The sequence below is a fragment of the Cololabis saira genome, chromosome 15 (genome assembly GCF_033807715.1).
Source record: "Cololabis saira isolate AMF1-May2022 chromosome 15, fColSai1.1, whole genome shotgun sequence".
Classification (NCBI taxonomy): Eukaryota; Metazoa; Chordata; class Actinopteri; order Beloniformes; family Belonidae; genus Cololabis; species Cololabis saira.
In genome coordinates, this window is record NC_084601.1 from 13,063,148 (window position 1) to 13,089,435 (window position 26,288).

Genomic DNA, 26,288 nt, shown 5'->3' on the forward strand with positions numbered 1-26,288 from the left:
ACATTTGTACGATGTCTCTACGATAATCTGTCGCCTAGCAACAAGCGTCCAAAGTCAAATGGAAATTTAAAAAAAAAATGAAAGGTCAATATCGCAAAAATTTTAATAATTGGCATAATGAGCTTGTACGGCCCGTTAGTGCCAATCGGGCCGAGTGTTTGAAAGTTTGAACGATGTCTCTACGATAAAGTTCGACCGAGCAATAAGCGTCTGAATTTTTGCCTTTTTTTTTGCTTTATGGCATCTAGCGTTGCCACGGTAACACTTTTGACTGAGAAAAGTAATGCCCATCGAGGCACGATGGAGACGCATCCAACGATATATGCCATGCATGGGTGCACATTCCGGTTCGGGCAGCATTAACAGATTGTTTATTCACATGGTCCCCCATACAAATGCATTGGTTTTTGTTGCCATGGTAACAAGCCCCATAGGATAGAATGGGACAATTTGGCTTTAATATCTCAAAAGCTGTAAACGACAGCGTAATGAGACCTCAGTATGTTGTAGTCCACATCAACCTGAGTCTTTTAACGTTGGAACCAAGTCTCTGCGATACCGCGTTGCCGCGCAACAAGCATCCGAAGTTCCGTTAGCATCAAAATGAACAATGTGGAATATCTCAAAAACCGTAATAGCAAGCATGACGAGACTAAAATATGTTGCAGTACAAAGCGTCCCGGGTTGGTCAATGTTGTAATGATGTCTGTACGATAAACCGTTGCCTAGCAACAAGCGTCCAAAATAAAAGTGATTTTTTTTTTAAATTGAAAGTTAAATATCGCAAAAACCGTAATAACTAGAATGATGAAGTTGTATGGTCCTTTAAAGACTATCGGGCCGAGTGTTTCAAAGTTTGAACGATGTCTCTACGATAAAGTTCGGCCGAGCAATAAGCGCGGGAATTTTCGCCTTTTTTTTTGCTTTTTAGCAACTAGTGTTGCCATGGTAACCCCTATTACTGAGAAAAGTAATGCCCATCGAATCACGATGGAGACGCATCCAACGATGTATGCCATGCATGGGTGCACGTTGCGGTTCGGGCCGTATTAATGGACGAAAAAAAGTGCGGAATAATAAGAATAATAATAATAAGAAAAGGGAAACCTTTTCTAGATACTAATATATCGCCTTCATTTTCATGTTTTTCCTCATTTTTTCGGCCGTGTTTTACTTTTTGGGGATTTTTTTTTTCCACATCAGTGCGGGGTCATGCTGTACACCCGCTGGTGCGCAGTGGGACTTTTGCGACTTTAGCATGCTAGCAGCATTGCCCTTTGGGCCATTCTGGACGATTGCAATATGGTCATGCCACTACTTGGCATGCCCATAATAATAAGAAAAGGGAAACCTTTTCTGGGTACTAATTTACGCCTTCATTTTCATGTTTTTCCTCATTTTTTCGGCCGTGTTTTACTTTTTGGGGATTTTTTTTTTCCACATCAGTGCGGGGTCATGCTGTACACCCGCTGGTGCGCAGTGGGACTTTTGCGACTTTAGCATGCTAGCAGCATTGCCCTTTGGGCCATTCTGGACGATTGCAATATGGTCATGCCACTACTTGGCATGCCCATAATAATAATAAGAAAAGGGAAACCTTTCTAGATACTAATTTAACGCCTTCATTTTTCAGGTTTTCTCGGCCGTGTTTCATTTTTTGGGGATTTTTTTTTTCCACAACAGAGCGGGGTCATGCTTTACACCCGCTGGTGCGCAGTGGGACCTTTGCGACTTTAGCATGTTAGCGAAACGCTAGCAACATTGCTTTTTGGGCCATTCTGGACGATTGCAATATGGTCATGCCACTACTTGGCATGCCCATAATAAAATAAGAAGCATGTGACTAACACATCAGGTCATATCATTATCACATTATTGTCAAGTGTTGTCTAATGACAGCCCATGGGGCAAATTGGTCATTTTCGTTATCTTTGAGGATTGCGGTTGCCTTTTCCATTGATAATAAGTCCAGAAAGTCATTCAGCCAGTTGTATTTGTCAAAGCAGTTTGGTTTGCGAATCTTCCAGTTCATGAGTATTGACCTCTTTACAGACAGGAAGGCGAGAGCAATGATACATTGTATAATCTTCCCATGCACGTTCTCCACTGCACTCCCCAATAAACATACAACAGGACATTGAGGAAGACGAATATTCAAAATAGCTTTAAAAAAAAAAAAAAAAATGGTATTATATTAACAATTGTGCCCGTTTTTGGGCATTTGTAGGCTGTGATAATGAGACGGGTATTTTTGCAGCCTAGAGCCAGACAGGAGGTCATGAGACGAGAGGCTCCAGACTGCAAAGGGCCCGGTCATATGCCCCGCCCCGCCGGCCCGGCTCTGATGTGTTTGCATCTGAATGTGTTTATCACTATTGCAGCATAGTAATGTCTCAGTGTGGGAAAAAAAAGGAAAACATCTGAACAATTAGAAATGTTTGTTACATCCCAAACTTAATAATCGGGTATCCTGACAGTTGTTTCTTAAGTGGACTTTGAGGATTTAGTTTCTTTTTCTTTAATTCTGTTTCCACAAACATCCAGCTGCTCAGAGCTCTCATTCACTGGCAGCCGTGAACTTCACCTGCAGTGATGCCTCAGGTGATGAGAGCATGACAGAGTTTGCGTTGGCACATAGATTTAGGACCGCTAATCTGCCTTCCTCGGTGCTTTAATGTCAACGACTGTATAATCCCTTTTACATTTCCACAATATGTCAGTCCACTTTTTTAAAGCATCCTTGAAATACAGGGTGAGGTGATTAACGAAGAAAGTAATTGGACAGAACAGAAAAGTGCAGCATTAACACCTCAACGTGATGCGCTCATGACACGTCGTCTGCAGACGCGACCTTTAATAACTCTGCTGCAGCAGAGGGTTGGAGAAGAGACAGATAGGTTGATTGGGAAGCTGGAAATGGTTGTTGAGAAAGAGGCACCAATGTCTGAGAGGGAAAAGGCTTTCCAGGTATTTTAGACATGAAGAGGGGGAAAGAAAGACAGATGATGAGGAAAAGACACAGAAAGGAGCACTGGCTGGAAGAAGGTCTGGTCCTAGAGGTCCTGAATATTGACGGGGATGAGCCCAGGAATCCCCGGAAGGAGCGTTTTACTTTAACAAGAACGATGTGCATGGACACAAGATATATTAGGCTGCAGAGGGGACAGCCTGAAGTGTGCTGTGTTGGGTCCTGTGAAGCACGTGCACACACACACACATATACAGAACTTAAAGTTCCCGGCACGGCAGGGAGATTTTCTTTAAAAAGAAAAAAAAAAAAAAAAGAAGCAGGCCGTGTCAGAAAATGAACTGATTACATGGGTGACAGCAGGGCAGGGAAGAATGGGATGGCACAAGGAAACAGGAGTCAACAAATGAACAGGAAAGACAACCAGGGAAACGCCCGTTTACCAGGAGTTGGACACGACTCTGCACCTCGGAGGTTTAGCAACGAGCTGAAAAGCTGCTCGGATGCCTCGGCTGATGGCTCGACACCACAGTTCTCTCTCATACACACAAAAGTGTCAGTCAGAGATGACAAAATTAAAGCAGCACAACGTAACTTTCAGCTTTTCTGAGTTTGGCGGCATCTTTTGGACAAAAGCGGTAGTGCTTTACCAGAAAGAACACTACGTTTCCCATGAGCACCAGCGCGTACTGCCGGAAAACTCCTGTCTCGTCGTGTGCATTTGTTTTGAGAGAAGACGGGACGCTTTTCTGTTTCACCAAGTGAACAGACGGAAGGCAAAAAAAAAGATGTTAAACTGCTGGGAAGGAACTGGAATTTACCGGGATACCTTAAACAAGGAAGCCAGGGAGCGGTATATGGAGAAAATAATGATTATTAACGGTCTGGATCCATATGAAATCCCTACTGAAGAATGGAGCTCCTGGTCGGAGCTCCACTCTTTAGAAGGATTTACTGCCGCAGTTCTGCAGAACCACCGTCTTACTACCTTGTTTAGGAGTGTTTGGCAGCTGCTTTGGTAAATGTTTGACCCGCCATGTGTTTCAATAAATTTGTATAATAGTACAACATACAGTACATGTTTTGTATCCCTCTTACTTCTCTTTTCTTTTTTTTTGACTGCTATATTATGGTGAAGAGGCTCCGAGGCGTGATTATTTTTGTTTTCCTCGTGAGATAATTTTTTTCCTCTGCAGCTACAAATAAGAGTTAATATTTTTTCCTCAACAAACTAGTTTTATCTGAAGATTGGGGTTAATTGCACCGCAGAGAGCTGGCCAGCAACTGAGTTTAGCTCGAGAAGTGGGGAATAAAACCCGTGTTTTGATCCGACCCGGTCTGTGTGAGTGTTTGTGGTTTAAGGCTGATTTATGGTTCTGCGTTAAATCGACGCAGAGCCTACGGCGTAGGGTACGTGGCGACACTCACCGTACGTTGCGCGTCGCCACGTACCCTACGCCGTACGTCTGCGTCGATTTAACGCAGAACCATAATTCAGGCTTTACTGTGTGGAAGGTGTTTGGTCGTTACAGCCGCGATCCAAGCGAGCCGACGACTCTAGTGTCGCTTTAAGTTTTGGGGAATAGACAGATCAAGCAAGAAGAGAAGAGAAGATTTTTGACCACAGACGTTAAAGCATTGTCTGGGGTCGCACTAAGACTCCTCTGGTTTTTATTATCAAGCAAAATAGCAAATGGCATTTTAAATCCCGTGTGTTGAGATAATAAAGTCTTATCTTCAATACAAACTTAATTGTACAAATACAATCTGAATTGTATTCATTGGCAAATACTAAAACAAATGAAAAACCCATCACATGCTTTATATTTTTAGCCACTTTGAATTTCCCCATCAGACTCTTCAGTCAACTCGGTGCCGTCTGCATGGGCCGTGAAGTTCTGTCTCTACTCGGCTTCTGACGGTTTTCTGCTTGTCAGATGGTGAGAGAAAGATGAAAACATTTAGATCTTAGCCGAAAACAGGCTAATAGGGAGTTGGCATGGTGATGAGACTTGTAAAATGCAGAGGCTGAGACTTTTCAAGAAAGCAGAATTACACTACATAAAGCCAGATTATTGCTTTTATTCTCAAGCAGTTTTGATAAATATTGGGTTGTCCATAAAGATTTAAAATCCCTGTTTGAAAAGAAAAATGATTGATTTCATCTGATACCCCTTTTTCCAGTTTATAGGCTGCCATTCAAAACAACTTCAAAACAACAATTGAACAATTTTCCCGAAGAGCATAAATATTTCATTTGGACTTCCTTTTGGAGGGAAACGCTGTCAGTGATGAAACTAAAGTAACAAAAAAACACGAGGAAGTTAACGTTTCAAAACTGACTTGATGAATCTCGTTGTGGCTCAGATGAAGAGGACTGGGGAAACAAACACGGCTGAGAGACTTGCAGATGTGTCTGTCCGTCTCTCTCTCCACAAGCCTCAGACATCCAACAACCAATCACACTGACTACTAATACAGAATCAGCCTTCTTTATTCTACCTTATTCTCTTCTTTGGGCTCTGTTTGGATCTCCTTGCTCTTTTCCTGACTTGCTGTCCATGTTCTTGTGTCATCATCTTTCTCATTTACTACAGTTCTTAAAACACAGGAAACATAAATATTGCTTCATTATGTAAAAGGTTTCATCTTCAAGGTTTCTGGATTAAAAAGTACAACAGATGGTTTTGGAGCCAAAGCCGGCCCTTCCATCTAACTTTGATACAAACATCAGGTACTTCTTCCCTTTGTTTCAGCCTGCATTGATCTTGTTGCAAATTGAAAAAGCTTGGAAAAATGAGTTTCTAAGCCACGTAAAACCATATGTAAATCGCATATTTCACTGATCTAAATCGATATTAACAGCTCAGCGAAATGACTGCCGTGCAAAGTAAAAGGTTGGTTCATCAATAACTGTACAATTCATGAAAACTGCATCGTGAGAAGAACACATTTTTAGATCCTCGCGACGGTTCGCTCGCTCCTCTCCCCCACACAGTCTCCTGAGACCGATCGTTTCGAGGAGGGTCTCATTCCCGTCTCCCTCTCACTCAAAAGCACAACATGTTCCAGCTGTTTTCAGGCCTCGTGAATGGCACAACATTCTGTAATAGGCTTAACGCGGCATCTGCTTTCTGCACTGCACAGATTGCTAATAAAGGTGCAATGTTTTCGCCGGGATTTTAGCACCACTGGCCAAGTTCAGCTTATCTCTAATTTGTCAGAAAGCTGATATGTGCATTATTGTTTGTGTTTTGTTTTGTTGTCAAATAAGAAAAAAATGCTTTTAGCATGCATTTGTGTAAGCATGACTTCTCTAGTGCATTTGAGATTACCCATGACTAAAGGGGGGCGTGCACTTTACGTGGGGGCGACGGTGAGGAAAAGTGAGATTTGTCACCGCTGAAGAGGCTCCCGAGGAGCCATCGTGGTTATCCTGGTGGCCATCTGAGTTCTCTGAGAAATTGAGTGATTGACTGAGATAACGAGGGACGAGACTGCCTGGAGAGTGGAGGAAGATGGAGGGAAGACAGCCATCAGCTCGAGCTCAGTCAGTCTATTGCCGTGGATTTTAAAGGCCAATCTCTCCCCAGACAAGTAGTGGGTTCCTCTGTGTTTTTCTTCTCTCTGTGTTTCTACTCTCCATTTTACTTCATCCGCACTCACTCAATCAATGTGTACTCTGTTCAGACACTCTGGGGTCTCCTGTTTAAATGTTACCACAAGGAGTTTTGATGGTTGTCTCATTTTCTCCTCCTTCTGCTTTTCTGTTCTTGGCTCTCTGAAAGCTTTGACATATTGGTTTTATACTTTTTTAATGTTTTTTCCTAAAACTGTTAATTGCCTAATCAGTTATACCTTCCTGGCCGTTTAGAAAGAGTGAGAAAAGGCATGGTGGGTGATGTGTTGCACCCCAGAACGGCCCTGAGCTGCCGCAGGATTCATTGTTGGGGAACAAATAGCTGCAGCGTCTTGATGCTCTTATGCGGATGGCAGCAGGGAAATTAGGTTGCACTGCATAAGTTCACTTAGCAGTAGGGAGTACTGACCTTAAATAACAGCTCAACAACCCTGAGTGACTTCAAGGGAGTCTTATTTATGAATTCAAGTTGATACGTTTACGTTTGCCTGCACAAAAACGTACTCGTATCTTCAGCTGCTTCACGAACACAACAGACCCTTTGTTCTGCCTGCACTTCAGGCAGTAGCCGGCATTGTCTGCTGTGACAGAACTTAGAGGATTAGGTGGGTTTTATACATGGAGAAAATGGATAATCTTCTCTATATCTGACCTTTGGGCGACACTCTGCTGACTCTATAAGGCTTTAGTAATGACACCATATGTCGTGGGGACTGGAGGAGTCAGCATGCCTTCGTTTCCCTTTCCTGCTTGGAGTTGTTTAAGTTGCTCAGTGTGACGCACGTGTGGCACAGATGCCTTATCAAAAAAAGTGCAAAGATTCATTTGATATTTAATGCTATTCTTTATAAATTGTCTTACATAGGTAGAATATGCAGTTATGTATTGTAAGACAATTCATTTAAGGAGGGGCACTTCGATTATACATGGGTTATGTGACTAAACATCTCTTTTTTATTATTATTATTCTCAGTGACAAATCTATTGACTCACAACAGGGGAAGGATAGTGAATACAAATCAAGAATTTTGTTGGCTGTTTTCACATACAGCAGGTTAAAAAAGGTAATATAGGCGATATGATTACATACAAAACAGACTTTCACAGAGGTTTCCTAGTATTTTTCTCCTGTAGTTTCTTGTTGATCGTTTTCATAACACAATCATTTAATAGTGGGTGGTATAAATAGCTGCGGCAGGTTGTGCGTAATGATGGCAGCCCTGGCGTTGTTGGAAAACCTTGCGAATGAAGCTTTAAGAGAACAACTATTTACGGATTGCTTTAATCTGGCACAAGATGATAGTTGGCTCATGCAGCGCTTTAGGCGTCCAAGTGCTGCCCATCTGAGCTGTGTTAGGAACCGGGCTAGCCCTGACACCAGCTTTGTGTGAAGCGATCCTTTTCATCCTTCTTTTCTTTAACCTTGGCCAGGGTCCTTTTGTGATCTTTTTTTTTTTGTTTTTTTTTTATTGGTTAACGCCACCAGATTAGACGCAGATTATTATTTTTTTTCTGTTTCACTAAAGAGTGCCTGAATTTCACATAAAACTACTTATTCTTTGCTGCTACTCTCACTGAGTTGTAGTTTTTGGGTGATTATTGGGATCTTGACAGCCAATTATTGCTGAAGAGGTAACTGAATGGGCTGCCTGTGCTTGGGCGTGCAATTCCACGAAAGAAAACCGAGGATCTCACAACAACATGACGAGGGAGGGAGGGAGGCCGAGGATTAGAAAGTGTCAAAGTCACCATCTAGGATAAAACCAAGAAGATATAGAAGTACATCCTACAGTCTCAGGCACCGGGCATCCAGCGAGGAGGAAGAGGAGCGGCAGGAGGAACCATCACTGAAAGAGAAGTCCAAGCATGGCATGTATCTCCGACAGGAGGAAGCGGCTGACACCGAGAAGTCCTACCAGTGGCCAGAAAAGGCTTGTCTGAAAAGCCAGCCCTGAGGCATTTAATATATGTATACACTGTATATTCAACCAGTGAACTGAAAGATATTCGGGGGCGCCATTCTTGCAGATTAGGCCTGTAATCATCTGCGCTTTTGGCTTTGTCATGAACAAACAGCATGTGAGCAGACCGGACCGCCTTGAACAACATTTCAGGCTCTCCCCTCCCTTTTTCTCTCCCTTTTTGTCCTTGATCTCTCCCCATTTTTCCCTGGCATGTATGTCTATGCACAGTACTCGACCTCAGGTTGCTGATTTGGTAGCAGTAATTGGTCATTAGCTGAGGGACAGATGCAGCTGCCTCTGCTAGCAGCGTTAACAAGGCATTTTGTCATGGCTAGCTCCAGCCCGTTGCTCTGATCAGCTCAAGTTCTTATCACAGTATAACACATATGTTTACATATATACATTACACGCATATGGCCACCCACAGCACAAGCGTTGACACTGCTGTGGGTTTTACAGTCATCTTGCATGCAGAAGCGATGGATTAGAGGATTTCCGTGCGGAGACTGATAATATTAGCCCTCACACCATCACTGCTGCAAGTGCAGCTGACCTGGCAGCAAAGCCTGGTTAACTTTCAGTAATTAATCCATTACATGTTCTTTTTAAAAAGTAAAACAGGTTTTCAGGTCTTTAGTAAGACTAGTTGATTGAAGCAGTATATGAAATATACTGGTCTATCGCCGCCGAATAGCCTACTGTATTTTGGGAAATGTACCACAAACTTGTTCAGTTTTTTGTTCTCTGCGAAAATTTACTTTGAATATGTTCAAGAAGAAAACTTTTTGTAGATCTAAAGATTTAATGCATGTTGACCTGGGGGGAATTTATTTATTTTTTTCTGGAGTTATGGTTAAAGCTATATAACACAAGCAATGTATCACACACAGTGAGAAAGAGGCCGCTTCTGTGGCTTCATTCCAGAGGAGCTGTCATCCCACATTTATCAGTCACACAGTGACAACAGGGCCGTTTTATCATATTAGAAACAACAGGGTTAATATCAACATTATAAAATAATATCATCAAAATAAATATCATAATAACAACCATCATCAGTCACACTTTGGAAAGGTTGCTGCGAAAGACTTTACGACTTAATATTGAGGTATTAGTATTTGAAATAAAGTTTTGTTGCATAAGTGATCTCCTCTAAATGTTAAGTGTAGTGCTGCACTGCATCGAAATATCAGACTGACAAAGACATTTTTTTCAACTTTTGAATAGCAAATGCAGCTATTGAAGTCAAGCTCCAGCCTGACGATGCTGTGTGTTTGACACGCAGATACCGTGAGAGTCTGTGGTCGCTTGAAGTGAATTATCCGTTTATGGATCAACATCAGACAGGGTTATATGCCTCCTTTGAGTTTCCATTTCCACGTTCTTCCACCGCCACTCCCTTCCCCGCAACCACACACACCTTCTTGGCCGCCTCCCAAGGCAGTCAAACAGATTACTACGGGCGTTAACCCCATCGATCCGCGCCAAATGGCCTCCAAATGCCAGGAATTACATTTCAAATGGGAGGAGGGGGAAATAAAGTGCTGTAGTATTTTTTGCTGCTTTGACTCAGAGTTAAGTGCCGCGATGCCTTCCTCGCCGGACAGTTTGCCACTATTTTTATTGTTACTAACATTCGCCTCAGTTTGTACTTTTATTAAAGCATCTCTGGGCAAATACGCAGCCTCCCTCTGTGCAAATGTTGAAGTTTCCTGTGAAGATTACTACACGCGTTTAAATTATATTGTAGTTTCCATATTTGAGGGACCTAAAGCAAATCTGTGTTGCAGTTGATGAGATTTAGATGCAGTGAGATTTGCCTAGGTTATAAAAGAGGGCAGGTTTATCACACTGGCTGTGTGGTGAATTCAAGACTACTATGTCAACACTCCCGCCGTTCTCATCTTCTCTCTGCTTGATTCCCTCACTTTCTCCCTCACCCTCTTGTCTACATCTAATTTTCTCTACTCCATGTGTAGTACTCTTTGTGTAATATAACACTCCATTGCCTCTCTTCCCCACTTTGTCTATCAGAACTTTACAGCATATCTGTAGCAGAATAGGTATTGATTAACGTTGAAGTGGTCATGCTATCTAATGACAGGCTAAATATAGCCTTTGCTACAACGTTCCTGCTGCGGCATCCTCCCTCCATCTAGAGCTCAAAGTGTGAATAGTCACGCTGTTGGCATGACAACACACTGGTCAAGGCTTTATGAGCAGTCACAACAGATTGTGTGCATGTGGGCCTGTCAAGTTACTGGAGAATGGATCACGGTGAGGGGAACAAGATGAAAAGCTCATAAACTGAAGACACGAGTGAGATGCTTATCATGTTATAATTAAGGGATTAGTCTGATAATCCCAAATGAATGTGAATACGGATTCTAGGGTTTGAGATTCTTTCTTTTCATTGATTTAGGGGCTGATGGTTTGCATATTGGGGATGGGTGACTGTTTTCTATGCACTTTTGTATTAAGCAAGATAGATACAATACAGTAGACATTCTAAGGCATATGTCAAATGGTTTGTGCTTTCTTGCTCTGGTGGGGGTGCAGGGTGGCAGGAAGTGCTTCATACCAGCAAAACTCCCAGACAAATTGACTACACAGCTCACAACACACTCAAATCTTTTACAGTGGAAAATGCTTAAAATGTAGAAGCGATATTCGTCATCAAGGTGTTTTGCGCCTACTGATGGGCTTTCCTACGTTCATTTTAACAATTTCTGTTTGACGTATCAAACTAGAACGCGTCAGGGAAGAAGTCGGGGGGTTAATAGGGCCAATGTGATTGTGCAGCAATGATGTGCTGCAAAGAGGTTCCTCGTGAGGTGTGAGATGACGTTAGTTATTTTGACTTGCCACATTTTCGATCAGCAGCACCATCTTTGTTTTGCATTTACTATATTCATATGGTATTAATTGTAACTATTGTACCTATTGTTTTTATCCTCATTTTTCTTACGACAAAATGAGGGCCTTTTTGTCCCCCTAAACGTGCCCCAAAAGTCACCAAATTTTGCACTCAAGCCAGGCCTGGCGAAAAATTTGATATTTAATGGTTTGTATTAATGGGCGTGGCATAATGGCTCAACAGCACCCCCTAGAAAGCTTCGTGCCTCAAGCCCCACAATACGGTTTGATGTACATGCACGAAAATCGTTACACACCTGTATCATGTCGCAACTTAAAGAAAAGTCTCTTGGCGCCATGGCGGAAACGGAACAGAAAGTCAGCCATTTTCAATTAATCGTGTAATTTTGGCGCAATTTATGCCATTCCTTCAGCCGCTTCTTCGCCCGAACCGTAACGTGCACCCAGGTGTGTTATACATCAAAATGTGCGTCTCCATCCTGTGACAATGCGCATTACTTTTCTCAGTCAAAAGCGTTACTGTGGCGGCGATAGACGCACAAAAGCGCGCCCCCCCCTCATCTGATTGGTCCATATTTGATAGTCCCTATTTTCTGCCATAACTTTTGAATGGTTTGACATAGAGTCGTGGGTGGTGTCATCTGGCTCGGTTTTGAGTACTTGACCTTCATTGTCATGAATTAGCCCCGCCCCTTCTTCTGATTGGTCGATGTCTGATGGTTCCTACCTTCTGCCGTAACCTTTGAATGGTTTGATATAGAGAGCCGTGGGTGGTTTCATCCCCTAAATGTCCAGGCCTGAAGAATTTACATGCAAGTCATACAAGCGCTTCCACTGCGGCACGCCTGAACGTGCACAAGGGTGCGAGGGCCCGTTCATCGCTGCTTGCAGTTTTAATTATAATTATAATTATATATTTATAATTGGTTCTGAATCGTAGTAAATGCGAATCTTATGTGAATGATTTTTTCTTTTTTTTCTTTTAACTGTGATATAAAAAAGGTCACAAAGTTAGCTCTCTTTCATTAGCACGATATTTGGAAAGTTATTAGCATCCTGACACAAACGGATGCAGGAAACATTAATCTATGCCTTTGTTAACTACATGTGGAAAAGGATAGAGCTGCGCAAGTTTCTCACTCTCACGCAGTGCCCCGCGGTCTCTGCATGCTCAGACGCTCTCAGCCAATCAGGAGCAAGCCACAGCGCATGGGGACACATGCTCGTCACACATGCAGCCAGAGAGCTGTAGAAGCAGACCGCGACGAGTGCAGTACCAGTGTTAACTGTTTCTGTGGACTGCAATGTTATGTGTGTATCAAACGTAAGTAAATATTGATTGCATGAGAGAGTTGCATTTATTACTTTACGTTGTGTTCATGATATGTAGTCTGTAGTTACTGTAGCTTAGTTAGTCATGTGTCATGTTCAATTGAGTTAGCTGTTAAAGGAGCAGAGCAATGTTTAAATCACTATTTATATTATTGGGGCCCGAGCACTGACGTGCGAAGGCCCTATTGTATCTGTAGGACAGTGTTGTGCAAGTTCATACTTCTCATGAACTAGTTCAAAGTTCAGTTCACATAGTTTAAAAATGAACAGTTCACGTTCATAGTTCACCATTTTCATTTTGAACTAGTTCAAATTCAGTTCATTTCAATATTTTTAGGTCAGAAGTACTAATGAAAAGCCCACCTATCCTAAAACTGTTCACTGTATACCAGTGGTCTTCAACCCCGGTCCTCAGGACCCCCTGTCCTGCATGTTTTAGATATTTCCCCTCAGAACCCTGATAAAAATGACTGTCATTAACAGACTTGTGCAGACCTGGACAAGCTGATGACGGCCATTAATTAGAATCAGGTGTGATGATGCAAGGAAACATCTAAAACATGCAGGACAGGGGTCCCGAGGACCAGGGTTGAAGACCCCTGCTGTATGCAATCATGTATTTGTTCTAGTGGCTTTTCAACTTTAGAGGCTGTAAATCTCCAACATTGTAGTCCATTATCAGTTTATCTACCTGTTGCTGGGAAATTAGACCCCTGAAGGCTGCAGCAGTGTGACTGGGGTCGTTTGGGGCCGTTGGGTCTTCTTGGTTTTTCTGGGAACTTTTTTGATTATTAAGGACTCGCATATATTTTCTCCCACTGGACAGATGCTTTAACTCCACATGACATTTCAAATTTGAAGTTGACGAGGCAGACGTTCAGACTTTTTTTCTCAGCGCAGGTGGACATATTTGCAAAGAAAGGTTAGATTTCTACCGTCGGACTCTTTGGGAGACGATGTGTAAATGTCCCGCAAATAATGATAAATAAAGGGATCATCATCTGCGTCTGCAACGTCTCTCTTCACCTGTCAAGGCTGATTTATGGTTCCGCGTTACACCGACGCAGAGCCTATGCCGTAGCTGAAGACCCCTGGCGAAAAATGTGAAATTTAATGGTTTGCATTAATGGGCGTGGCCTAATGGCTCAACAGCGCCCCCTAGAAAACTTCGTGCCTCAAGCCCCACAATACGGTTTGACGTACATGCACGAAAATCAGTATACACCTGTATCATGTCGCAACTTAAAGAAAAGTCTCATGGCGCCATGGCCAAAACCAAACAGGAAGTCGGTGATTTTGAATTAATCGTGTAATTCTGGCGCAATTTATGCCATTCGTTTGGCAGTTAATGCGGCCCGAACCGTAACGTGCACCCAGGTGTGTTATACATCAGAATGTGCGTCTCAATCCTGCGACGATGGGCATTACTTGTCTCAGTCAAAAGCATAAAAAATAAAAAAATTTAATAAATGCTTCCCTTAGTACTCCCACAATGGGGAAATTCTTTCTCTGCATTTAACCCATTTTCTAGTTGAACTAGCAGCAGTGGTCTGCCATGCAATGGCACGGCGCCCGGGGAGCAGTAAGGGTTAAGGTGGTTGACTTTGGTTGCAATCCAGGGGCTTGAACCTGGGTCCTCCAGACTCCAGCCCTCCTCTGTAACCACTAGGCTGCCACTGCCCCGTGGCGACAATAGATGCCAAAAAGCGCGCCCCCCTCCCTCCATCTGATTGGTCCATATTTGATAGTTCCTACTTTCTGCCATAACTTTTGAATGGTTTGACAGAGAGAGTCGTGGTTGGTGTCATCGCACTCGGTATTGAGTACTTGACCTTCATTAGGTACACCTCTACGGAAAAATGGCGGAAGCTCCGGCCGGCGGAGTTAGTTGTGGGCGTAGTTTCACGCATCGGAGGCCAACCTATGTAATAGGTATAACGAAAGGGAGCAGAATCTGAATGGCTCGTAGAAGCCACATCACCCTAGATGGCTCATCCGGGCGGCTGTACAGACACTGCAGAATTTGGTTGCTTTCCTCCTTCTCTGACTTGGCAGGCTGAGGGGAGACCACTTTATATATGTTAAAGCAAGAGAAAATGTGTTTTTCATAAAAGGTCCCCTTTAATCTTTTTTTTTAATGTTAAGTGCCCTGCGATGGACCGCCGAACTGTCCAGGGTGTACGCCTGCCTTTCGCCTGTAAAGAGCTGAGATAGGTTCCAGCAGACCCTCATGACCCTGTATTTAATTAAATGGGTACGGAAAATGGATGGATGGATGATTAAAAAAAAACGAAGAAAAAAAACTACAGCTCTCAGAAGCAACAGCTCTGCTGTATTCTGCTCTCTAAGCATCCCCAGCTTATACACATGTTGCTCATGAGATCTAGCTTCTGGCAGGACAGACATGCAGCCAGCAGAGCCATCGCAGGGCGACGCCTGACTGCAGGGGCCTCATGTACAAAGAGTGCGTGGATTTCAACGTGAATCTGTGCGTGGAATTCTTGCGTACACAAAAAAAAAAATGAATATTCATATGTCTCCCTCAAATACATATATTTGAATATGATAATGAAGATAATTATCCATTAAAAAGCGCTCATCTTAACAAGAAATTAGCAAAAACAGGTAAAACAAATAAAAAAAAACATCAGCTGTGAGCTGGAGATAGTCCTGTCAAAAGTTGAGACATGGAAAAAATAATTTATTTGGAGGCATTTCTTCCGATTTCAGCTGCATTGCATTATGGGTAATGCTGTTCTTTGCTTTGTGTTGCGTTCCGTGAAGAGTTTTGGTTTTAATATGATCGTAAGGATTTGTGAATGTTTATGGGCAGCGTTAGTGCATCATTACACTCTCCTTTTCTTGTTTGTATTTTAAGAACCGACACCAGAACTTAAGTTGGTGGATGAAAAACGGCTCCTCGTTCCGCTTTATTTTCACCCGTATTATAAACTGACGGATTAAGACCAGCCCTGCGATGGATTGGTGACCTGTCCAGGGTGTAACCCCTGCCTCTCGCCTGAAAATAGCTGGGATAGGCTCCAGCAGACCCCTGTGACCCTGCAAAGGATAAAGCAGGTATAGATAATGGATGGATTAAGACCAATGTACACGTGTAGTGAGTCTAACACAATGTGATGTCCGCAATCACCTCTCACATAAGTATAACAATGTGAACAATATACAGTACATTTATTTTTAAAACATGAAGCATCACGATCTGATTCCTCTGCTGAAATAAAGACAACTTGTACAACGGGAATTATCGAGGTGCAAACGTGAGAAATAAAAAGCAAAGTGGCTGTAACTCAGAGTGTTGCATCCGCAGGAGGAGAGACCGGTCCCGGTCCCGGTCCATCACCGGAGAAACACTTTCTGGAGTCCTGCAGCACCTGCAACTGACTCGATATCTGACTCTGAAAGTTGCCTAAACATTCAATAAAAACGTTATTCATCATTGTTGAATCACATCAGTTCGTACCAACCAACCTTTCCGTGACATCTTAGTTTTATTTTAAAAGACAACTTTACAGAACTGGTTTTCTCGCTGCAAAATGTATTTTAATGTTTTTCTGTCCAGACACAGTTATGGGATGTTTTAGGATCTGGCTTTTATCCCCAGTACTCGTACCTTATGGTCCTCATGGTGACTGAGATGTCCGACCTGTCAGCAGCTCTAGCTGAAAGCATCATGTTGGTCCGAACCGGAGCAGCTGGTCCAGTTCAGGGCAGAGATCCAGAAGGATCCTCTTGGTACCTAAACCAGCTGATGGTCCAGTCTTAGTCCTGGACCAGCAGATCGGTGTGATCTGATACATCAGCAGGTTCCTCTAACGGAGCCAAAGCTGCCATCTGGATTTGCGGGTTCCATCGTTGAGCTCCTGCCTTTAGTTGTTTGTTCAGATCATGTGGTTGATTGTGAGATTGCTGCAGCTCCACTCGTGTGTAACTTATTTGGTGATGTGGGGACTGTCGTGTCCTTCATGTGGTCGTGAACTTATTGTTGACGTTACGTTTCCTCATATTCTGCACTTCACTGCATCCCCAGTGAGTGTCGCCAACAAACAAAACCTCAGAAATGTGCGTACGCCAGCCTTGGTGTGTGCGTGAAAGACCGCAACTTTCTACGTTCAAATCATTCTTTGTATATCCGACCGTGAGCGTAGAAAGTGGCGTACGCACGTTTTTTGTCCGCCGCACGTTTTGTACATGAGGCCCCAGGAGCGCTGCTGTCCGAACCTGCCCCACAATCCAAACTGGCTCTACTTCAGCAGGAGACGGCCGGTACACACAGCTCCTGCATTCATGCAGTTGGCCAGATGTTTTCCCTAAATTGAATAGACCATTTACTTAAAAAATCTACATTTATAAAACCACCACAATTTCTGTTTCATATTTTTTATTGATGCAGAAGTAACAAAGGCACTTCCATATGCCAGGGCACATTGGGGACAGCAATGAACATGGTTGTATGCACCAGTGGATTTAAATTTACATAATTTTTAAGAACAAATAACGATAACACAAAACAAGACTAGATAAACAATACAATAAAATAGACACAGTCTGAAATAATGAACTGGGCACATAAACATAAGGATAGACAAAAATAAAAATGTTTTAAAAAACAAAAGAAACCAAAAAAACAAAAACAAAAACAAAACAAAAGTAAAAAATGAAAAATAAAAAGGGAATGTGGGGGGGTTACGTTGTCGCAAAAAGGTCCATAAACGGTTGCCATTTATTTTAGAATTTGTTCAAGTTTCCCCTTCTTGAGTATCTCATTTTCTCTACTTTTAAAAATGACATAACCTCGTTAATCCACTGTGTACTGGAAGGAGCTGTCCAGTTAAGAAGGAGGTGGCGTTTAGCAATTACGGAGGTGAAATCTATTACTTCCAATTCTTTAGTAGAGTATCGGGTATACTCCTCAGGAAGACCAAAAATGCCAATGTGTGGTGAGGCGTCAATAGTTTTTGAGAAAACCTTGGACATGGTGTCGAAGTAAACTTGCCAAGGTTGTCAGGGCTGTACAAGAGAAAAACATATGCGTAAGATTGCAAGGTGAGCCTGCACATCTGTCGCAAACATCTAACATATTTGGGAAAATCCTTCCCAACCTTGTCTTTGAATAATAACACCTCAATACAACTTTAAATTGTATCAAGGTCAAACGGGCACAAATGGATGTCTTGTGAATGACCGTCAGTGCGGTTTCCCACCAATATTGATCAAAAGCTAATCGTAGTTCACGCTCCCAAGTCTCTTTTGTACTAGGATAAAGTGGGTATAGATGATGGATGGATGGAAGTGTGAATAAAACTAGAGGAGGCAACCAGGTTCCCAACCTCCACATTCCAGGGAAAGAAAGAAAAAATAGAGGGAAAAAAGGGGAAAAAACAAAACAAACAAAAATAACAACTAACTCACCCCAAATCCCACAACCTCCCTCCATAGCACCTTCCATTATCCCATCCTCAAACGATAGGACACCAGTGCTAACTCCACAAGGAGTCATAAACCAAAAGAACAACCCCAAGGCCTTGGACCAAACAGTCATTTTCACTTCGCTCCAACTTAACTGGGGCTCCTGCTGACATTAAGATAAAAGAAATGTATAGCTAAAGATAGGGCTGGAATATTTAACAACACAAAACTCAGAACCATCTAAAAAACTTGTGCAAACATAAGTGTGTTGACTGCCTATTAAAACAGTGGGAATTATGGTGCCATTCATATCAAGATTAACAGAATATATCTACAATAATGATTATAATATTCAAAACTATTTTTGTAGACAGTGCTGTTAGAAGTCATTTTAGCACCACCGTTTTAACAAATAATAAGGCTACAGTGGCACTTACACCCAAACCTGTACTCAAATAACGTTGCAGTAACAAACCCAAGTCTATTTGAGTGTTTTCACAAACACTGCGGCTTCATCAGGTGATGTAAACTCCCTTGTGACGTCCCCTCTTATGATTCGGAGGCGGGCTGGATGTAGCAGTCCAAATCTTATGCCCGGAATGTCCCTGAGCTGGCGTCGGACATCATTGAAGGCTGCACGGGCTTTCACCGTCCGAGCAGTGAGATCCGGGAAAATGGAGATAGTTGAATCCTTCACCTTGATCCGCTGCTGGGCTCTGGCACGCTGTAGGATATTGGCACAGTCAGCATAATAGTAAGCATCTTTAAGCAGGGTGGAAACCGTGGCCGCGTTGACCGTGTCGTACTCCTCGGATAGTCCCATTATTCTGATGTTATTACGGTGGGACCTCGCCTCCAAATCCTCACATTTACTGTCAAGAGTGACAAGTTGGGCCGAAAGCTTGTCCACTTTACGTCTGAGTGAAATCACATCATGCACGTCGACAGCGGGCCCTCCGTATCATTCACAGTCACTCTAAGCACATCCACCTCCGACCTGATAGCCGCCATGTTAGCATTTAGCTCCGTCTTCGCACTCTGCAGCTCGGACTTTATCTTGGTCAAGTTGTTTGTTATTGCTGCCTCTAATTCAGCCTTAAACATGCCTACCATCTCTTCCCGAAGAGCAGCGGGGGCAGGCCTCATTAGCGCAGCTGCCGGGTTGCTCCTACTTTTCGGTTTTGGAGGCATATCGACATGCAGTGCAATCACAACGAGCTTGTGGAGTCAAAATATAATGATAAAAAGTTTGTGAATAAGTCCTATCGTTAATTCAAGAGAGTTTTGCAGGAACCCTTGCAGGCACGTCTTACTCCATCACTGGAAGTCCCAAAACCACCACAATTTAAATCCTTTCTATTCTGTTCATTTATGCTTTGTTCCCAATTTTTTAAGTATTTTTCAACATCCAGGTTCTTTCATTTTTGCTATAACCATATACTCTTATTAATACAACTGTTTAATATTTCTGCTCACTGTGTTGAAAAGCCAGAATTCATAAATTCAAATGAGATACTGAAGAATATTAATGTTTTTCTTCTTTTAGGAAGTGGTGTCCTAAGGACACTATTATTGATTGTTAATCATTCATATTCATAAATGTATGGTAATGCAATATCAGATGAAATATCCCATTATTATCCTTATCCTGATTGTCAAAGTTTGAAACTTGACTTTTAAAAAGTGCACATAGATAAAAGTCTCGAAACAGCAGGCTTCCCTTGAACTTACATGATTTTTTTTTTCTGATTTAAAAAATACAGATTGGTCCTTTTAAAATCCAAGCTCAGATCAACCCAGTCCATGCATCTTTCCCCATGTGGGGTCAGCTCTGTCAGAAACATCCACCAATTCAGTGGCACATGACTGGCAGTACATTGATTTATTGGTTTATAATGGTAACCAATAACGGCAGATTGCAGTAGAAGGGGCGGAGGGGGAGGCCAGTATCATCCAAAACAGGATGTTCACAGAAGCACACAGAGACGGAAGATTTAGGCTGTCTGATCTGACAGTCACAGAGAGTATATCAAAAAGCCCCATTGCACTGACTTTGATGAACTCCATTGCCCGCGCTTCATCTTTGTTGGATGGTAACCAACTGTGTCTCAATCCCACCTTGTCGTGGCCTCCTGGAGAGAAATGTATGATACGTCTGTGCAAATAGGAAATCCCCTGCACCAACCTGCTCTCATTTAGCCGTGTGACTCGGGATAAGGAAACCCCTCTGCGTCTAATCACGTTGTATCCCTCTCATTTCACCTGAGGCATATCTGCAATCAGTTCTATTTTTGACTAGAAACTGCAACATGCTCTCTACTTACTGGTATCCATTGGGGAAAAGCATCACTTTAGATCACCCAGTATCTGGTGGGAGAAGTCCACAGGCGTTCACTCACAAAGACGCTGAGTTAAATTTATGCACATGATCATATCTGACAGTTTAGGGGTGGATGTGATGTAGGAACACATCTCTAGAAGTACTTAAAGTAACTTGCTAGGTAGTAGTAGTTGTATGTGCCTTTAACTTCAACCCAACTAGGAAAATATCTGAACTCAGAGATGACCGCCCACCCTCCTCTCAAAAACGGAAGACAAGAGAAGAAATCACAGATTTAAGATTGTGTCAATCTTGGAGCAGATCTCAGGTCCTCCACATTTTCAATTTAAGTGAAGGAGGTTGTGCTGGTGCTCACTACAAAGAAATCTCATTGAATTTTTAGCTGATGGCTAACAGGGTTAAATGACTCTCCAGAAGAGATGTGCTGTGTCAGAAGGTGCAAATACACACTTTACCTGACGTTCGGTTGGTGATTCTGTGTTTCAACTGCACACAGGCAACGTGCTCTACCTCCAGAGGCGATTATAATGCAGAACTGACCAGAGAAGTGTCTGCTCTCGATAAGAATATCATTACAAATGCCGGAAATCGGGGAATCACAGCAAAACTACTAAGCCAGTTCATACAGCAATCAATAGTAGCCTTCGCAGTTTTTTCCTCTTCCCTCTCATTTCTTTTTATCTCACTCTCACACGTTTCTAGCGTTGCCATGGTGACGTGAAATGGCTATAATCTGCAGCACTGGACCGGAATGGTGAATTGCTTCTGCAGCCTCTAAACTACATCATTCTACATCTACATTTCAGAACACTGACAAAACACACACACACACACACACACACACACACACACACACACACACACACACACACACACACACACACACACACACACACACACACACACACACGTTAGAGATTTAATTTGTGTACCACAGTTGCAAGACAGTTTAACAAGTCAAATGTTGTCATATTCCACTCTGTCATCGTGTTCACAGCCTTCTTCCCCACACTCACCCACACCACCTCTTCCTCTGTCTGCAGTGTGACAACGCCAAGGGGCTGAGGGCCTTCTTTGATGCCATATGCTACGGCCCCAAACACCTGATGATCTTTGGCGGCGTCTGCCCGTCTGTGACATCCATCATCGCGGAGTCTTTGGAGGGCTGGAATCTGGTGCAGGTGGGTGCTGAAATTCATTTCTCCTCATGATTATTTGTATTATGCTGCATTGCCTGTATGTCATGTGACATGCAAACCCCTCTGGGCTTAGCCTTGCTGCTCGACTAAGTTTCCGGGAAGTGTCGATCCTCACGTTTGCTGCTTTCAGATAGGTCCTGGGTTTCAAATGGGGTTCCAACTCATGACTTAATCCCTTATTAACCTTGTCAGGGTGAGTGTCTAATTCACTGCTCTAATCCGTGGAATCCCCCTCCATTTTACATAAAATAAAAAAAGAGTCAAAATGTTTTAAAATCCACATTTAAATAAATAGAAAATGTCCGGGCATTTATTTGATGCTAATCCATTTTATGTCTGAAAATATACATGCAGCACCTTTTTTTTCAATGGCAGGAACAAATCCAAAACTACCCATATTTATAAATCATCATTCGACTGCTGTTGCTTCCTAAGTGGCGTCTTCACCCTTTAATTCAGTACAGCCTTGAGACAGCTCAACGGAGAAATTAAAACACCTCTAGTTCTTGGATTGAATTTTTTTTTCCTTTCAACATTTGACCCCTCGAGTTACTGCTCGCCATATCTTTGATTCAATTCTGTAAGTACCAGAGACGGCAAACGCCTCCATCGAAATGATACATTACTATTGCTGAAAATGCTGCAAAGGTTATCAGGCACAGATAAGGGCGGGAGGAGGCTCATGCTTGAAACGGAGCGTAATTCAAGAGGCTGTTTTTTAAACTGAATGTCATAGAATGTGTCATATTTCTTTTGCTCGCAGTTACAGCTAAACTGCTGCTTTACCCCCCCCCCCCCCCCAAAAAAAAATAAAAAAACATGTAAAAAGGAAGTAAAAAGATTAATCTTTTGTTTTATATCTTTTTTTTTAAGTATTAATTTCCGGTCAGCGTTAATTATGCCAGTTAAGACAGAAGGTGTCGTGCTTGAGGTTTAAGAACTCTTGATTTCATGTTTTTTCCTGTTGTGTTTGAGTGTGCAAATGTAGTTCTGGGGTCCGTTTCACAAAGCAGGTTCAACAAACTCTGAGTCTAATCTTGAACTCTTAGTTGATCTACTCTGAGATCGGAAACTCTGAGTTTTCGGTTCCAGAACAGCGGATTTGAGGTAATTTACTCAACTCTAAGTAGTTTCACCTGGAGTTAAGCTCATGCGTGAGGGAAATAAAAAGCCATCATCAGTAGAGCGCTGATACAAGGATTCACCATGGCAACCGGCGACAACAAAAGAGCGACATACTTTTTCTTTTTTTTCTTTTAAACTTTATTTATTATTTTAATTTACAAAATCCCTTTGAGGAAACATTAGTTTGCATCTGAAGATCCACATACTTCACGCCGTGTCCTTTTTCACCCGAATGGAATTAGAGATTTTAATGCGCGCATACGGTGAATTTGAACATGTTTTTCGAAAAAAGAGTAACACCGCAGCACAGAATAATATAAAATTAATTTAACAGATCTCTACATCATTCACCTGCAATCCTGTGGAACTCCTTGATGGCTTGGACAGGTTTATGTAGGCTTGCCACCCGTCCCTTGAAATACGGAATTGTTCCGTAATTGAGAATTAAAAGTTGCGTTCCGTATTGAACCAATACAGACACATATTATGCCAGGGTTCTCCAACTCCGGTCCTGGAGAGCACCTATCCAGCATGTTTTAGATCTTTCCCTGCTTCAGCACACCATGATACAAGGAGCTGTGTCAGCAACAGAAGTGTCCGGACCTTGATGACAAGTTAATGATGACCATTGATTAGAATCAGGTGTGTTCATGCAGGGAGACACCTAAAACATGCTGGATAGGTGGATCCAGGACCGGAGTTGGAGACCCCTGTATTATGCTCTTATTTATTCATGTAATATGCAGGTGGAGGTCGGAAAATGTGAATATATTGCAAAACTTCATTCGTAGTAAATTCAACTTAAGGTGAAACAAATATTATTTCCCACTACATGCAAAGTGAGATATTTCAAGCCTTTATTTGTTATAATTTTGATGATTATGGCTCACAGTTTATGAAAACCCCAAATAAAAAATCTCAAAAAATTAGAATATATTATGAAATCATTAAACAATTCAATCATCAAAATTATAACAAATAAAGGATTAACATATATTGCTTTGCCTGTAATGAGACTATGTATAATGTACATGTATTACGCGGTCTGATAACCATCTCCCGACGAATATTTAATTCTCTGCGCATTAATTCTTCACCTTGATCAATTGTGTCTTCATCAAAAGGACATGTCATGTTCGTGACAATGGACTTCTAATATATATACTGACTCTGTTTTTAATGACAGACGGCAGTACTTCGCCAAAACTCGCCTGCTGACTGAATGAATGAGGAAATCAACCTAACCTGGTCCCGACCAGGTTAGGTTCAGAGCGTCTGTTACTACGGTAACTGACAGAGAGCTTAAGTTACCTCTCTTTGTGAAACAGGCTAGAGTTACTCCTCTTTCTCTGGTTTGAGTTACCTCCCTTTGTGAAACGGAAAACTCAGAGTTTCCCTCATTTCAGGGTTAACAGACTCAGAGTTTTCACTAAACCTGCTTTGTGAAACGGACCCCTGGTCCCGTCCCTTTTTATTGGTTTGCTTGGCAACGATACTTCTGAGGAGTGGAGTAGCAATCTTCTGCTTTGCAGAACACTCTGTCTGGTACACGCTTTTCCCCAGAGCACTTTACAAAGTAAGGTGTTTTTAGCTATCATAACGCAGACTGACACCAACAAAATGAGGCCAGTCTGTTCCAAAATACACTGAAGCTGCCTAAATACAGTGCAGCAAGTAAAAAAAATGGCTGTGGGAGTGTGTCATTAATGCCAGGCTGAATCTAACAGCAGGTGAAGAGCAAGTCCCACAGACGTGGAGGTGCGAGGGCACTCCGAGACCACACACAACATGCATTTACAGTATCTCCTGCTGGTCTGGAACTGCATTTGTGTGCGTTTCCTCGTCAGCCTGCACACACACTTTTTTATTAAGATGCCAAACCAGAAAAGTAAAGACATTTATTTTTAGTCTTTACTTAACAAACTCAGCTAAAAATACATTGGTTTTCTTTGCCCAAAAGCTTTATTGTATTTTATAAAACTTTAGCAAAATTAAAGAAATCTTATGTCCTGCTGCTCAACAGCCCGTGGTCGTCGCCATGTAATATTCATTTTCTAAGGGAGACAGATCTTTGCTGCAGACCGGCCGGTGGAGCACACGCTTCCATGAAGCTGTAAGTCGTGCAGAGCGAAGTCTGGCATCATCCTGCTGGAGTAACAACAGATATCCAGCAAAAAGTGCCACCTTGACAAGCGCACATGTCCCTTCAAAGTTTTCTATTTACACGAATGCGCTTCATGACGCAGATGCTGGTGCTTGTTCTCTTTGGCACGCTGAGCCCAACTTTCATTTTCTGTTAAATTAAGATGAAGTAGTTTACCAAATTCCAGATTGACTTTTCGTTGCACTTTAGAAAAAAACTTTCAAACTCTCTTCTAATGTATTCTTTATGTAGCTACTCTTTTGAAAACCCAGTTATCCGTCTCCTGAAAAGTTTAAATATAAAAGATTTATGAAGGTTCTGTTAAGTTTATTACATGCTTAGGTTTTAGAACAAAATGTGGGTTGAGAAAAAAAGAGAGAAAAAAAACAATCAGCCTTTGTCCAGCCATGATGAGGCTTCCAGGAATCCAGTAAAAAGCAACAGAGTATGACAGTACAGTATGATGAAATACAAGGTAAAAGGTAAACACTTTACACCGTTTTTTTTAATAGGACGTGCACACACTTCAATGCACATAATCACATTTAAGTGGAGCAAAACATGTCAAGCAGGGGGTGTTGTTCTGGTGGTTCAAGGTTGTTAATGGACCAGGTTAAAGTGATTAGGTTTGTTGATTAACCGTACCCCCTGCTTTGCAGGTTCAAAGTGGTTAAGGTTTGTTAATGTAACCGCACCCCCTGATTTTTTGTTGCTTCTTAATATGGGCGGCTGCTACTGGCATGCCCATAATTATTAATCTGTTGGCATAAACCTGCTATTCGTTTACAGATAATGATTAATAATTAAATTCAGTCGTCCGGTTGATAAACAAGCATAACTGTTCGTGTTGACATTTTACATAAAAGCAGAGACTTTAATTAAAAAAAAAGATTTCCCAGAATTTCCATCACAATTTAGCTTTCTCTGAATTGTCTTCAAAGCTCTTTCATCATAAAACGTTTTCTATAACTTTGACATGAACATCAGCCTGGACAAATATCAGGTAAAAACTGATGTTTTGGGTTAGAGAGATTATTTTGCTATAACCATGAGGAAGACATCATCATAGGCATTTAAGTTGCATACATTTGTAGTCCAAAATTGTTTAGTAAACCTTTTTTCCTCCTCTTGTGGATCTAGGTTTTTTGTTTTAATTTAAATGTTTTGCTGGTAAAGCTAAAGGTTCCTTTGTGATTGTGAGTCCGCCGTTTGATCAGCTTCTGGACCCAGCGCAGTTAAGGCTGCAGCTTAACATAAACACATCAGACGTGT

The 26,288-nt window shown here is 42.1% G+C and overlaps 1 protein-coding gene across 1 annotated transcript in view; it reads left to right on the forward strand.

Moving 5' to 3' along the window:
• gabbr2 (gamma-aminobutyric acid (GABA) B receptor, 2) overlaps window positions 1-26,288 on the forward strand; it is a 230,534-nt gene that overhangs the window by 67,382 nt on the left and 136,864 nt on the right. Inside the window, exon 2 of the mRNA XM_061742628.1 lies at window positions 21,593-21,730. Within this exon, the coding sequence (XP_061598612.1) occupies window positions 21,593-21,730 (138 nt within the window). The remainder of the gene's footprint in view (window positions 1-21,592; window positions 21,731-26,288) is intronic.